Genomic DNA, 15,281 nt, shown 5'->3' with positions numbered 1-15,281 from the left:
CAGTTTAGATTCTTTTTGTTGCTTGAAACTTGAAATTTTTGAGAAAGGTACTGTCAGATTGCTGCAGACCTTTTACTAAAATACTGCACAAAGCTTAGTAATTCAGTAGTGAACATTCACATTGCACAGTTAAAATGATTTACTCCTTTAGTAAAATATACCCATAAAATGCCACTTGATACAAAGTTTGTATCTGTTAATAAACCCTGACACACAACTTTATTTTTTATCTGCAGAATGACATTCTAAAAGAGAAATTTGTGTGCCACTATGTGTATCATTGTAATAGGTGTGTCACTGTGCTTCAGTTTGTAGTTTAAAACTTGCTTAACCTTTCAATACATGTAAGGTATTTTGATGCAATGGTTCCCAAACATTGTATGTGAGTGAATTATCTAGAATATACAAATTTTCTAGTATCTTAATTTCCTTGTAGTTGAACTCAGTTGTCATTTGTCAACCTATGTACACATTTTCGTTAAATGGCGTAAACCATTTTTCTTCATGTTTATAGAAAATTCTTAAAACAACACTTATTCACATTGACAAATTGACTGATATTAGGCTCATGCTGAGGCATTTGTGTCCAAAACTAACATCAGCATTATTAGCATGTGGGGCAGCATGGTGGCTCAGAGGTTAGCACTCTGGCCTTTGCAGAGTTAGGTCCCAGGTTCAGATCTCAGCCAAGACACATGGAGTTTGCAGGTTCTACCAATGTTTGCATGGGTTTCCTCCCTCATTTGAAAACCATGCAGTTAGGTTAATTGGCTTCCCCTCAAAAAATTACCTTAGACTGTATTAAAAGACATATGACTATGTTAGGGACAGCTACGGACATAATTATGGACTTTGTAAATCACTGGTTAATATGTTGTAATAATGTAATACTGTGTAATATTAATTGTGTTCTGTTATACATGATAAGACCACTGAATAGGAGCAATATCAATATGTGGCTGTTTATTTGAGTAAACTCGATCATCAAATTTTATTAAACATAAACTCACTTGTTGAATATTGACCTATACCAAACAAACCATTCATTGATAAACATGGACCATCATGAGTGCACCTGCTAATATTAAGAGCATATATTGTCATTTGTACTTTGAAGAAGTTTAAGGTTAACAGAGTATTATTTAGATTTTGGAATCAAACAATTTTTGTCTCTGTGTAAAAAAAAATATTTTCAAAATCAGAAAAAAAAAGTTCATGAGTTAAATCAAATTTGGCAAGTCACTTAGGCCTGATTCTCTTGTCTGTAGTGGGAGAACGATGTCTGCAGTGGATGTGCAGAACTTTGAAATGTTGACTTAAAATGTGCTCCCCAGTAGAAAAGCCGTTCAGTTCAGATAAGATCAGTTCCGTTAGCAGATTAGAGTTGTAAAAAGGCTGACAGTGTCTTACCATATAGCACATAATTTTTTACCAAGTGCTAACCCCTTTACTTCCCGAGCTAGGTCAATGAACCTAATTCAGCATAATAAGCAGACTTGTTTGTTTAATCTTTAACTTAACGTATTAACACGTTAAATTTTTTTGTCACTGAAAATGATCTTCCATTATTTCCAGTGACAAAAGTGACAAATGAACGAATGAGCTCTGTACACACAGCCCCATTCTGTTTTTAACAGAGGTAAGGAAGGGGCACCCCACTTGGCTTTCTATATTGACCTGTACACATGTCAGATTCTAGCCTGATACAAGCCTGACCATTCGCATTCTGTCATCTGACGTGTACATAGCTTTAGTGGTGGCCACCATAGGCATGGCCACAAAGGGAGGAAAAAAAGAACATAAGGTGTAGAACACCAATTTTTGTAGCGGGATTTTATAGGCCAATATCAACAAACATGTATTATGAAAATACCAACATTTTAATAAAATTTACATTAAAAAACTAATTTCAAATACATAAAAACTTTTGTTACACGCAATAACCTCTCCTTTCAGTGTCCCTGTGGGGGATACATTCTGGGTTCTCTACGTGTTTCGCGGAAATACCTGCTTCCTCAGGAGAGAGAATCTAGAACCATAAAGAAGATTACATTGTTACCATCAGTCAAGTTATTACTACATCAGCAGAAAAGGAATTCATTAAACATATTACACATCAATGTACCTGATGCTTATGTTTTCAGCAACACTCTCTGTTAGAATCAGTAGTGGGGAACAGACCGGTGATAATGACAATCAAGGTGGTATACTCTTTAATCTGGTATCAACATAAATATGATAGCACTTTAATTTATCCGTGCCATCGTGTTTTACATGTTTGATAGTACCTAATAGCTTATTAATACCCACTTCATAAAAATTCTGATCCGTGTTGCAAAACAGTGCTCCAAAGCCCATGGCCAAACACCTCAAATGTGATGAGTGGAAAGCCAGCCAATTAACAATCGGTTATACAACATGCCCATCTCTTTACATTCAAGCCACCATATATTTAGTACTATCGTGGTTAAAATCCACCACAATTCATAAAGTGGTAACAGAGCCATGTTTGACCATTTTTATTCACTTAGTGCACATTACCTGGGGTTAACAACCCACTTACTTTAAATCACATCTAGTTGATTTTAGGTTCCTTCTGTTTCAATGTTATTTACATTAGTCCTAATGAAAAGGAACAAGTCCATAAACGCCAAAAGTGGAGACAATGACTAACTTCAAAAGGACTCCAAAAAATCCTTACTTACAGTTCTATGTAGGGCTTGAAACAAACAATAATTCCGCACTGAAATCTCACAGGTGAGCCGCACGATTGCACACCAGTTTCCCTGTATGATACAGTCGGCGTCCCATGCACCCATTAGGCTTCCTATGAAGGGAAGATCTTCCTACGTCATCCGCCCGTGTCCCGCCCCTCAGCACGTACACGCCAGTCATTTGTTACCATCTGTGTATAATTAGTCAGGATTCCCAGCCACTCAGGAGATCCTTGTTACCCCCAGTCTGTTCCCCACCACTGATTCCAACAGAGAGTGTTGCTAAAAACATAAGCATCAGGTACATTGATGTGTAATATATTTCATTTAATGTATTCCTTTTTGGCTGATGCAGTAATAACTTGAATGATTGTAACAATGTAATCTTCTCTATGGATGTAGATTCTCTCTCCTCTCTCCTGAGGAAGCTGATATTTCCGCAAAACACGTAGAGAACTAACCCAGAATGTATCCCCCACAGGGACACTCTGAAAGGAGAGGGTTTTGTGTGTAACAGTGGTTTTATGTGGTTTTATGTATTTGAAATTAGTTTTTTTAATGTAAATATTAATGAAAATTTGTTATTTTTATAATACATGTTTGTTGATATTGGCCTAAAATCCCCCTACAAAAATTGGTGTTCTTCACCTTATGTTCTTTTTTTCTTGGCTTAATAGGGATGCAGCCTATGTGAGATATAACATATGTATAGGCGGAAAACCTTTTTGAATGGCCACAAAGTTTCCTGAAGGATCCCACTGGACTTAGCTATTTCTAGGCACTATACTACATTGTCCACAAGCAAATTTTAATTATTTTTAATTTTGAAAAGTATGAAAGCCTGTACCTGCAGAATGAAACAATGAATGATAAAATGTATTTAAAAAGTTAAACATAACCCCCTGCTCAGGTTTACAGCATAATAGCTAGGGTTTTATTCAAAATGCGGGGCTCTTGTCTTGAATGATTTTAATTAAAAGAAAGTAGGGGGTAGGTCAACCATTGACTACAAAAGTTAAACTTTGCATGTCAGAGTTATGGGGTTCCCAAGGAGCTCACGAAGATCATGAAAAATAAACAGTTGCACCTTCATATCACATAGGCTTTTGTGTACAGCGTTTGTACAATAGCAGTTTGTGGAAAGTAAACAAGCATTTTGATTTTTATAGGTGTTGGGGTAATGCATTTTAGGATTAGGATTATCTGATGTCATGGAGAGATGAATTTATATTTGCTGATAATTTGTTTTTGTGTTACTAAATAAGCACATGATAATTACAGCTCCTGGGTTATATTCTCATTTTTTGCAGGCATAATGATATAGTTTACACCTACAGAGTGTCCCAGACAACAACTGGCTCCTGGTCAGCTGAGGTATGATTTTTTTTATTCAATTTTGTTTATTTTGCCAGAACATATTTCATGGGACCAAAACTTAAGTACACATTGTGTACAATATATAAACATATAACATATATATCAAAAAATAGATTAGCTTCCAGAAGTTCTAGAGCTGCCCATACCACATCACACCTGTCCTCATATTTAGCAAGATAAAACTACTTACTTAATACATAGGAAGGAAGGGGCTTAACACATTAAAGTCCCTGTCTTGTGTAAATGTGACTTTGAATATCAAAGCACAAGGCTTATTAATTCATAAAAGAAGTGTACTACAAAGATTCAATCTGTGTTACACCACAGCAGGCCCTGGCTGCCATCACAAAGCCACGATGATGTGCACAGATGGTATGTTGTATGACATTTCATTCACGTGCCATAGGTTTTGAACATTTGCCCCCTCCTGCTCCACTCTTTTCTTTTCCACTATTTCTGAAATGGTACAGTGATTCAAAAAGCTTCATTACATGTCATACATTTCAGGAAATTATACCAACTGTACCTGCCAAAAGGAAGTAGGCATGGATTTGCAATCCTGTAATGTAACAAAAAAAAAGACAATGTTTTCTCATATGCAAACCATGAGTATGTTTAAAGGGTGTCAAAACGTAAACCTTTTTAGCTTTGGATAAATAGAGGAAGTGTTAGCACCTCTGCACTGTTTTATTGCTCTCTGTGCCTTTATGTCCTCTCTATAATTCCTGACTATTGTTACTGGGACAGGAAGTGATGGGGCATCCCAAATGTTACAGCTGTTTTCAGTGCAGGGGTTGAGAGGTAATCTTTTAATATAGGCATTATTTTCAGACAGGGAAGTTATAAACAAGCTGTGCAAATTATACTTTGGTGCCCACATTGCTTAGGTCCCAATCACCCTGCTACACACTTTCTTTTAGTACAGTAGGGAAAAAAAATGTTAGCAATATCAACTAAAAGCTCCACTAAAATTGCATTGCTGATACCTGCCCTCTCCATGGGGACAATCAAGTATGTGGGCAAGCTGTTCTATCAACACCTTAATGAGAGCAAGTGTTTCCAGTGCCACATGTAGCTAATTTTAGTAATGCCCTGTGTGACTGTGCAGGTCACATAGACTAAAGTTAGAGTTTGTCTTGGGACAAACAAGTATTGTTTTTTTTTGCATTGTGCTTTTGGTAATATATTCTCAGTGAGACAGACAGCAAAACAATGGGTTTAGAGTTTAAATGTACTTTTAGGTTGTCATGTTTTCATTGGCATAGTAAAATTCTTGCATTTTCATTCATTTCATTTTCAACAAAGAAACATTTAAACAGAACTTTACCCAGGGTTGAATCACTTGTCCTTATTCAATCAGAGCATGTGCATTTTGACAGCTGGGACAGAGATATGCCAGGTTAAAAAACATGTTGCAGAAGGAAATGGCTTGTCCCTTTCTGCAATAAAACCCTATCTGATGTCAAAGTTTTACTTTAAAAAGTTCTCCTCGGCTCATTGGCCACCATTACTTTATATTGACACTATATATATATATATAAATATATATACTTTTATTGTATAGCAGTTTGAGATCACCATAAATTGAACACATACAATATCTTGAAACTAGAGACTTGTGACATCCACATTTGCAGTTTTTCAGTTCTTTTAGTAGATGGCTTGAATTCCATTGTATGGAAAATGTATAAATCTAGGAACTTATTTTAGTAGATTGCTTGTACTCCACAGATTCTTCTCAAGCCATAGTCGCTGTTAAGTCTATGTGGTTAATTTACTAATAAATAATTAGGGAAGAAAATAAAGAATGAGGGAAAATAATATAAACCTAGCTAAGTAAACAAGTCAAAATAATATTACTTTGTCTACTAAGGCATGTCAAAGGGAACTGAAATAAAACTGAATATTAACTTACAAATATCTGAACATGTTTCACTGTATTCGTTAAGTAAAAATTCTCACCCCAGAAAAGGATATTATCAGAAAGAACATTCCTACTGTTATTTAATTTGACACCTTGCTGTCTTTCACTGCTGTAGGTGTATGTACAGAAGAGCACTTCACTTTAGTCAAGTCAATAGATTCATATGAATCAGAGTTTAAATGAATCAGCTAAAAACAGGAGCAGGGTATTGTAGACAGTGAAATTATTAAAACTTAGTGAAATAAATAAAAACTTACATTTGATGTTTCTACCTTATATTCAGTTTACAGAAATATTGATATTGGTGCTTTTTTTACAATCTGTTTTACAAATCTAACCCAATACAATTGCCTACAGATGTTCAACAAAAGTGATTGGTTAGCAATATCCCTTTGTGTCCATCACCATCGGAATCATTAGTGCTGTACGTTAACCTAAGACCAGCTAGTTTTGGGCCTGTGCAGTATATATATAAATAATGACTTAAGTGTATAGAAGGACATGCTAAGCTATGCTACTCCTAATATGCAGAACTATATCACAGAAGTTGCTGAATAAACTTGTCTGTTCTTATCATTCAGGCTGCACCAGGGGTCCCTAAAAGAATGTTTAGAAAGGTTCAGAATTTAATCTGCGCTTACCAGAAGCCAGGCCAAGGAATTGCAACTCATCTGCAACATCCTGTTGAGAGAAAAATGAGGAAGATGAAAGGTAATATGCTACAATATGATGTACTGTGATACTGCAAAGGGGCAATTTCATAGTTGCCTGAGCTTGTTACAGAGACAATATAAGTACTTCTTTATCTCTTATGCACTGGAAAATGTAAGGGGAGCACTGTGAGGGAAAAAAGGAAATGAAAAATACAGGTTAGTCAAATTTTAAAGAAAATTTAGCACAGAAATACATACCTGAGACAGCCTAGCTAACCACGTTTATACTTTTCATTCAGATGTTTATAATATTTTGGTTGCTAGTAACTAGAGATGAGCGAATTTCTTGCAAATTTGATTGCGTTGTAGAACACTGTGCCTTGCAGTAACACGCATAGGGTGTCTGCTGTGGTAGTGAAATAATACTGTGAGTCAGTATGACATGCAGATGACAGACGTCGCTATTAGAATCACTGCACACTTCACTTATTTGGGCAGTCACAGGGCCAATCTGACTCAAGTATGAACTCAGCCTTACAGGTCCATGTTAGCGTCAAGAAGAAGCGCACTCCTTTTTTACCCTGGTCAGCTGATTCCACATAGATGTCTACAGAACCTGTTCTATTAACTGCTTATACAAGTAGAGCCCCCCGACAGAGTGGAGAGGGAAACTGAGGTGGCGGCAGCAGCAGCATCAGGCGGAGGCTACAGAGTGGCACAATGACAGAGTCTGGAGGTGGCAGCAGCATCAGGAGGCTACAGAGTGGCACAATGACAGAGTCTGGAGGTGGCAGCAGCATCAGGAGGCTACAGAGTGGCACAATGACAGAGTCTGGAGGTGGTGGCAGCATCAGGAGGCTGCAGAGTGGCACAATGACAGAGTCTGGAGGTGGTGGCAGCATCAGGAGGATGCCACAGAGTGGCAAGGTGACATAGTGTGGAGATGGCAGCAGCAGCATCAGGAGGATACCACAGAGTGGCAAGGTGACATAGTGTGGAGATGGCAGCAGCAGCAGCATCAGGAGACCACAGAGTGGCAAGGTGACATAGTGTCGGGATGGTAGCAGCAAGGATGCCACAGAGTGGCAAGGTGACATAGTGTGGACGGGATGGTAGCAGCAGCATCAGGAGACCACAGTGTGGCAAGGTGACATAGTGTGGAGATGGCAGCAGCAGCATCAGGAGATCACAAAAAGACTAGGTGACAGTGGGGCGGGGGGTGGCAATACCAGTACCAGCTGACGAAGGTGGGTGAAAGAAGGAGCACTTGGCATCTGATGTGCGGCATCGGGAGGGTCTTGACTCCGAGGGGCTCTCGCTTCTGGCTCAGAACGCCCGATGCGTGCCGGGTGCGACCTGCTCCGAGGACAGTGACAGGTGGGAAGTTTGACTGGGGCGGTACACCTGTTAAACAGTAATGCAGGTGTCCAAAGGCGAGCTCAGGGAGGACAGAAATCTCCATTGGAGCAGAAGGGCAAAAGCTGGCTTGATCTTGATTTTCAGTATGAATACAGACCGTGAAAGTGGGGCCTCTTGATCCTTGCTACTTTTGGGTTAGGAGCAGGAGGTGTCAGAAAATTTACCACAGGGATAACTGGCCACAGAGTGGCACAATGACAGAGTCTGGAGGTGGCGGCAGCATCAGGAGGCCACAGAGTGGCACAATGACAGAGTCTGGAGGTGGCGGCAGCATCAGGATTTTCAGTATGAATGCAGACCGTGAAAGTGGGGCCTCTTGATCCTTGCTACTTTTGGGTTAGGAGCAGGAGGTGTCAGAAAATTTACCACAGGGATAACTGGCCACAGAGTGGCACAATGACAGAGTCTGGAAGTGGCTGCAGCATCAGGAGGCTACAGAGTGGCACAATGACAGATAACTGGCTTGTGGCGGCCAAGCCTTCATAGCAACAATGCTTTTTGATCTTTCTATGTCGGCTCTTCCTATCATTGTGAAGTAGAATTCACCAAGCGCTGGATTGTTCACCCACTACTAGGGAACGTGAGCTGGGTTCATTCAGCACATTCAGCTTCTGCGCTGTTGGATGAGGGCACGCATACTGTTGTCTCCTGGCAATTGCTTCAAGGATCGATTGCTGACGGAATGACTGACGAGGAGTAGGAGGAGCAGGAGCATCTGAACCAGCAGAAGATGGAAATGACATACAGCTCCCTTCGGCTGAGGTGGTGGAGCCTTGACTGCTTGAAACCCGGTGCGTGCCACTGGGTGATGCAGCTGTTGCTGCGGCAGGCTGGACCACCACATTGGAGCCACGGTTCTCCCAGACAACTTAATGGTGATGCTGCATATGTTGACACAGGGCCGTGGTGGCAACATTGGCACCCTGGCCACGCTTTACCTTCTGCCCACATATTCTACATATGGCCATGTTAACCTCCTCTGTCGGCTTAACAAAAAACTGCCACACCGCCGAGTAGGTGATTTTCCCCCGAACACTCTGCACTGACTGACTGCTACCGCCGCTACCGCCGCTGCCTCCGTGAACCCCTGCACCACTACTACCCGGGCAGGTAGGCTGCTGCGAAGCAGGTGGTCTACCCGGGGCACATTTGGCTCCCGACTTCCACTGCTGCCACCCTTTTGACTACCAGCCATGCTACCACCTTGCTGGCTCAGCCGATGCCTCACGGGTGGGCTGCCACCCCCTTCTCCTGATGATGATGATGAAGCCCCTTCTTCACCTGGCTCTCTAGTGCGATCGGCTTCATCATCATCGAGTAGTGTATGCATGTCACTGATGTCCTCCTCAACGGTCTCTGGGTCAGGAGCCTGACTGCTTGCAACACCACCTCCTATGCCACTCTCCTCATCACTGCTTGTCTGCCTAGCGGAGGAAGCAGTGGATGTCTCCTGCAGATCTTGGCTGGGCAGTAGCTGCTGACTGTCCTCTACTAGCTCCTCCTTGCTGTATAGTGGAGCTGAGCCCACAGCATACATTACTTATGTGGCTGAGGGAACAGCAAAGGACAGAGGCAGGTTGAGGACTGGTGAGGGCACAGGGCCTGCTCCCGGGCCATGCCAACTAAGGGTTGTGTCTGACGAACCAACCGACTGTTGACTGGGGGTGTCTGATGTCACTTGGGATGAAGTGGATGACTGAGTTAACCAATCAAGAATCGCTGGGTTGCTGGTCAAGACATGACAGCTAGATGACACCGGGAGCTCAGGCCTCTCGCTGCGACTCCTGCTGACACGCCCCCTTACTCTGCTGCGACCTCTGCCTGCGCCAGAAACATTTAGGCCTCTGCCACTCCTCTGTGCATGGCCTGCACCCTCTCTGTCTGACATACTTTTACTTGAACTAAATAAATTTAAAGCAAATTAAAACACACCTAAAAGCGACAAATATATTTTTATTTTTGTACAGAAATAGACCACTAAACGCTTTTACCACAAATAACTGCAAGAGTGAACTGCGTATAAATTTTCCTTTTTGTACTCAAATATGTCACTAAATGCTTTCACCACATATAACTGCAGAAGTGAACTGAGAATATATTTTTATTTTTGTACTGAAATAACATCACTAAACGCTTTCACCACAAATAACTGCAACAGTGAACTGCGTATATTTTTTTCTTTTTGTACTCAAATATGTCACTAAATGCTTTCACCACATATAACTGCAGAAGTGAACTGAGAATATATTTTTATTTTTGTACTGAAATAACATCACTAAACGCTTTCACCACAAATAACTGCAACAGTGAAGTGCGTATACATTTTTCTTTTGGTACTGAAATAGGCCACTAAACGCTATCACCACAAATAACTGTAACAGTGAACTGCGTATATATTTTTCTGGATATATAAATTTCTGGAATGACAGAGCTGTATAATGGCTATTTTGATCCCCAAACAATCTTTCCCTGCACTTGTAAATCGCTTTTCTATCATCGTCCCTAGCGCCTTCTGACGTCTCTCCCTGCACTAAGATGCTGTGAATATCCTTTCCTTAAGATCCTTTCCCTGCACTTATAAATTGTTTTTTCCTCACAACGAGGTTTCTCCTAACACTCTCCCTAGCGCCTGCACACGTCTCTCCCTGCACTCAGAATGCTGTAAAATGTCTTAATCCAAGATGGATGAGGCTATTTATAGGGCTGTGACATCACAGGGCTGGCTGGCTGCTGATTGGCTGGATGCATGGCATTTTGGGTCATACCGCCTTTCCGGAGTTCCTTGCCCCACGTCCTCACACGTGTAGCTGCCATTTTAGAAAAAATTGTGATTCGTTACCACGAATCGTGAGAAAATTCGGATTCGTTGCAAAACCATTTTTTTCTGAAATTCGGATCGAGTTCCACTTTGTCAGCTTCAATTCGCTCATCTCTACTTGTAGCTTAAGTTTCTGAGAATACCTAATCCTGAGGGTGTGATATTGCTGACTAGGAATTCACAGAAAGGAGCTTCCTCCCCAGCATCTACAGATATTTCTATGGCCAGTTCCTGCTCCCCAGATTTACAGCATACAGATATTGCACCTAGGATCTATCCTCAAACACACAATTCTAGATTACTCAGTGCTGATCTCAGAGAGACTTTGATTCCTCTTAGTTCCGCCATACAAATTAATACAGGGAATAAATTTACCCCTTTGATTCAAGATGACATGACTTCAGTTACATTGCCTCCACTATCTGATGTTGCTGGCACATCTAGCAAAAGTGTTACAAGCTGAATTAGATCTGAACAAGATCTACAAGGCCTTGGTAACAGAATGGATATCATTGAACAAAATCTTGATACTACAGCTACTAAGGTCTCTCAAAATATAAAAGAGATATCAGTCTTGGAAACTCAATTAGAGGAACTACAGCATAAAACAGACGACCAGGAAAACCAGTTTAGGCGCTATAACTTTCACATCTGAGGTCTTCTTGAGTACTTTAAAGATATATGAGGAACTGTTAAACAATTCCTTAGAGAAATGCTACCTGATTTATCTGACTTACACCTTGAAATTGACAGAGCTCATAAGGCCTTAGTGGCCCCTAGACCAGATGGCCCTCCTAGGGACATTATTATGAAACCCCATTATTATTCCACCAAGGAAGCCCTAATGAAAGTTACTAGAAGCTATGAATAGAGGGTTCAAAATATATCCAGTTATATATATATATAATATATTCAAATATATATAATATGTTCAAATATATTCCGATATATCTCCACTCACTATACAATGAAGAAAAGCATTGAAACCCTTTCTTCAGTTCCTCTTGTAACATATAATAAAATACAGATGGGCTTTCCCCCCTATGTCTGATTTTTCAATACCAGGGGAAAACTTTCTCCTTCTCTACATATGAAGAAGGGGAAAAAATGTTACGTGAACTTAATCCTACTGCTGCTACCCGCCCAGAGGTTCTAGAAGGGACCCAACCAACATTGTATCCCTTGTGGCAAAAAGTTGGCTCCAACACCAAAAGGGCTGATAAGCTCAATTGAGAAGTGCTCCCCTTCAGGGATATTGTTTTACTCTGCAGGATCAGCATGTCAAAATCACTTCCAGATGCTTTGAAAGTGACTACTGAGTGTCCTTTGCAAGGTACCCTGGATCATTTAGATAAGGCATTAAAAATTGGACACTGAGCTATTTAGGAGCAGCATTTGGTGTATAAGTGCCCTGAGATTTTTTTTTTTTACTGTAATGTATTTTTTTATCTTGATATCTGGACTAATATTTACTATTGATGGTCGCCATGGCGGCCGAGTCTAATAGCCCCTGTTTGTTGTTTTTGTTTTACTTCTTTCTTTAGTTTTTTTTTAACATACTGTGATGATACAGATTTAATAGAACTAAAGGATTTTTGGGCATTGAATGTTTTCTTCTCTGTAGGGGGATACATGCTCTCCAACTCTAGAGCAGAACTAGTGAGTGGTAGTCTATAATTCTGCCCCCACTAGTGTCCCCTCATGGCTTTGGGATGAGGATATGTCCCATGGGCCCTGGGTGTCTGGGCGGTTTCCCCCTATTCGTCCATTATGAAGGGTGCTCTTGAAGGTCAAATACTTACCTTAGTAACCTATTATGCCCCTAATGAGGGACACATTGAATTTTTCACTTCTTTATTGCATAAAATAGATTCTTTCTCCCAGGGGTCAATACTAGTATTGGGAGACTCCAATCTGGCCCTAAATCAGGTACTAGATAAAACTAGTTTAATACGATATTGCTGTCCCCCCAAGAAGAGCCACAGACTTTCTCACCTATTAAAATAATATAATTTGATATTTTATATAGATATATGGCGTGAACAGAATCCAAATGAATGAGATTACACCTATTTTTTGGCAGCACATAATCAGTACTCACGTATTGATCATATATTCCTCCAACCACAGTTGATACCTATGGCCAATAAAGCCTCTATTGTGTCGGTCCCCTGGTGGGACTATGATCCTGTGGTGGTGCGACTGAGGGGTCTTCAGAGTGTACGAGTGGGTTTCAGATGGAGACCTCATGGGAGTCTCCTTTTGGATCTGCTAAAAAGAAGTAGAAAAACTGATTGAGGGATTTTTTACAATAAATGTGCCTGGAGATACATCCCCAGCCATCAACTGGGAGGTGCATAAGGCATATATAGGAGGGGAGCTAATTAGATTAGGGACCCAACAGAAGAAGATTTGGGAAAAACTTATTGAAAATAAGATGAGAGAATACCATATTTTACAATTAAGTCATAAATCTAACCCGACTTTGGATTTATGCCCTCGAATTGACGCCTTATGTACAGAGTTTAACTTGATGTGCACTACAAAAGCTGAAAAATCTGTAAGGTGGGCAGCCCATAAATTCTACACATGGGGGAATAAACCCGGGAGACTGTTAGTTAACAAGTTGAACCCTAGACCCAAAATGCTTACTCTTCCTAAGATTAAACTGAAAGATGGCAAATAAACCCAGAACCCTGAAAAGTTCTGGAGGCCATTGAAGAATTTAATTATTACTCAATATGGTAAACAGCAAAAAGCTTCCCAAAGTGCTATGGAAGCCTTCGTTAGGGGAATTCACATGCCTAGGCTTACAGCTCATCATGTAGACATGTAGAAATTTTGGAAAAACCCTTCACAGTTGAAGAAGCGTTCAGGTCTCTTAAGCTTTTGAAATCCAGTGGTGCCCTGGGTCTGGATGGATTCTCTCATGTATACTATAAAACTTTTGGTTCTCAATTCATTTCTCAATTGGTTGAATACTATAATTTTGCTTTTAGAGGCTAATAGTGCCTTTATTAGTGTTATCCCCAAATTGGGCAAAGATGCATCGGATGTTTTCTGTGCTAATTTTAGACCAATTTCTTTCATTAATCGTGACCTAAAACTAATGACTAAGACTCTGTCAATTCGTTTGGCCTCTTTTTTTAGGAGAATATATTCATCCTGACCAGGTAGACAGGCTTCTGATCAGACGTGGCGCACTATAGACCTGATATTGCTTCTACAAACAGACTGGGACAGTGGACATAAGAGGGAAGCCATGTTGTTGGCCATTGATCTTCAGAAGGGATTTGACAGTGTCTCTTGGTCTTACCTCTTTAAAATATTATCTGAAATGGGTTTTGGAGAATATTTTGTTAAGCTTTTACGGGCACTATATGATAAACCAATGGGTAACATTTCTTTAGGAGGCTTTCTCCCATCTAATATTGAAGTTAGAAGAGGTAGGAGACAGGGTTGTCCTTTGTCTCCTCACCTGTTTGCTACTGCCAAAAAAACCAATTGCGATAGCAATTCAGGAAGATCAGAATATCAGGGGAATATAGGGCGGCAATAGGGAGCATAAATGCTCCCTATTTGCTGATGATATTCTTATGTATATTACTTCCCCACACACAACATTGCCTCTAATCTTTTTAAAATTCTTGACACTTTTGCAGCCCTTTTGGGACTCTATGTGAATAGCTCTAAATCTCAAGCCATGAACATTAACCTCTCCGTTCACCAGCTTTCCATGGTTAAGGATAACTTTGATTTTTCCTGGGAAGAGAACTCTTTACAATATTTGGGGATACAACTAACTCCTACGTACCAACCCCTACTTCAGGCTAATTATACCCCCTTAATTAGAAAAATTTACGGTTCTCAGAGCTGAAGAACTGGTTCATAGCGCCTCCATCTTGGCTAGGCCAGATAGCGACCGTTAAGATTAAAGTTCTACCACAAATATTGTACTTATTTCGTACTCTTCCCATTCAGGTCCCATCCTCGGTCCTGACATCTCTTCAAGGTAAAATTAGGAACTTTATATGGGGAGGCAAACGGAGTAAGATTCAGAGGAAGACAATGTATGCCCCTCATTCACAGGGGGGCTTGGGAGTCCCTCTACTCACTAATTTTTGTATAGCGGCTCAAATCTTGCAACTGTTCTGTACTACAATATGAGGAATTAGGCCACAGTGAGTGGAGTTAGAAGAATCGATTCTTTGATGTGGTATCCTGAGACCTGAGCTGAGCTGAGACAGCTTAGATGATGCCCCACATTTTGTCACTCTCTTGAGATATGGGACAAATACCGGTCCATGCTGGCAATATGTGCAGTACATGCTCCTCTGGCTCCTTTGTGGAACAATCCAGAGTTTACTCCTGGCAGG

At 40.5% G+C, this 15,281-nt stretch overlaps 1 protein-coding gene and 1 long non-coding RNA gene across 2 annotated transcripts in view; one reads left to right on the top strand and one right to left on the bottom strand.

The window, feature by feature from the left end:
* The window catches only part of SH2D1A (SH2 domain containing 1A), a 41,983-nt gene that overhangs the window by 6,189 nt on the left and 20,513 nt on the right, over window positions 1–15,281 (top strand). Inside the window, exons 2-3 of the mRNA XM_072430363.1 lie at window positions 4,025–4,088; window positions 6,597–6,726. Coding sequence (XP_072286464.1) covers window positions 4,025–4,088; window positions 6,597–6,726 — 194 coding nt within the window. The remainder of the gene's footprint in view (window positions 1–4,024; window positions 4,089–6,596; window positions 6,727–15,281) is intronic.
* On the bottom strand, window positions 1,862–2,841 carry LOC140343614 (uncharacterized). Its single transcript, XR_011923382.1, has 2 exons — window positions 2,706–2,841; window positions 1,862–2,029 (listed from the first exon to the last, which is right to left on the bottom strand). It is a non-coding gene; the product is annotated as an uncharacterized lncRNA (long non-coding RNA).

Source organism: Pyxicephalus adspersus, chromosome Z (assembly GCF_032062135.1).
Source record: "Pyxicephalus adspersus chromosome Z, UCB_Pads_2.0, whole genome shotgun sequence".
In the NCBI taxonomy this organism is placed as follows: domain Eukaryota; kingdom Metazoa; phylum Chordata; class Amphibia; order Anura; family Pyxicephalidae; genus Pyxicephalus; species Pyxicephalus adspersus.
This window is presented reverse-complemented; position numbering and strand designations above follow the sequence as displayed.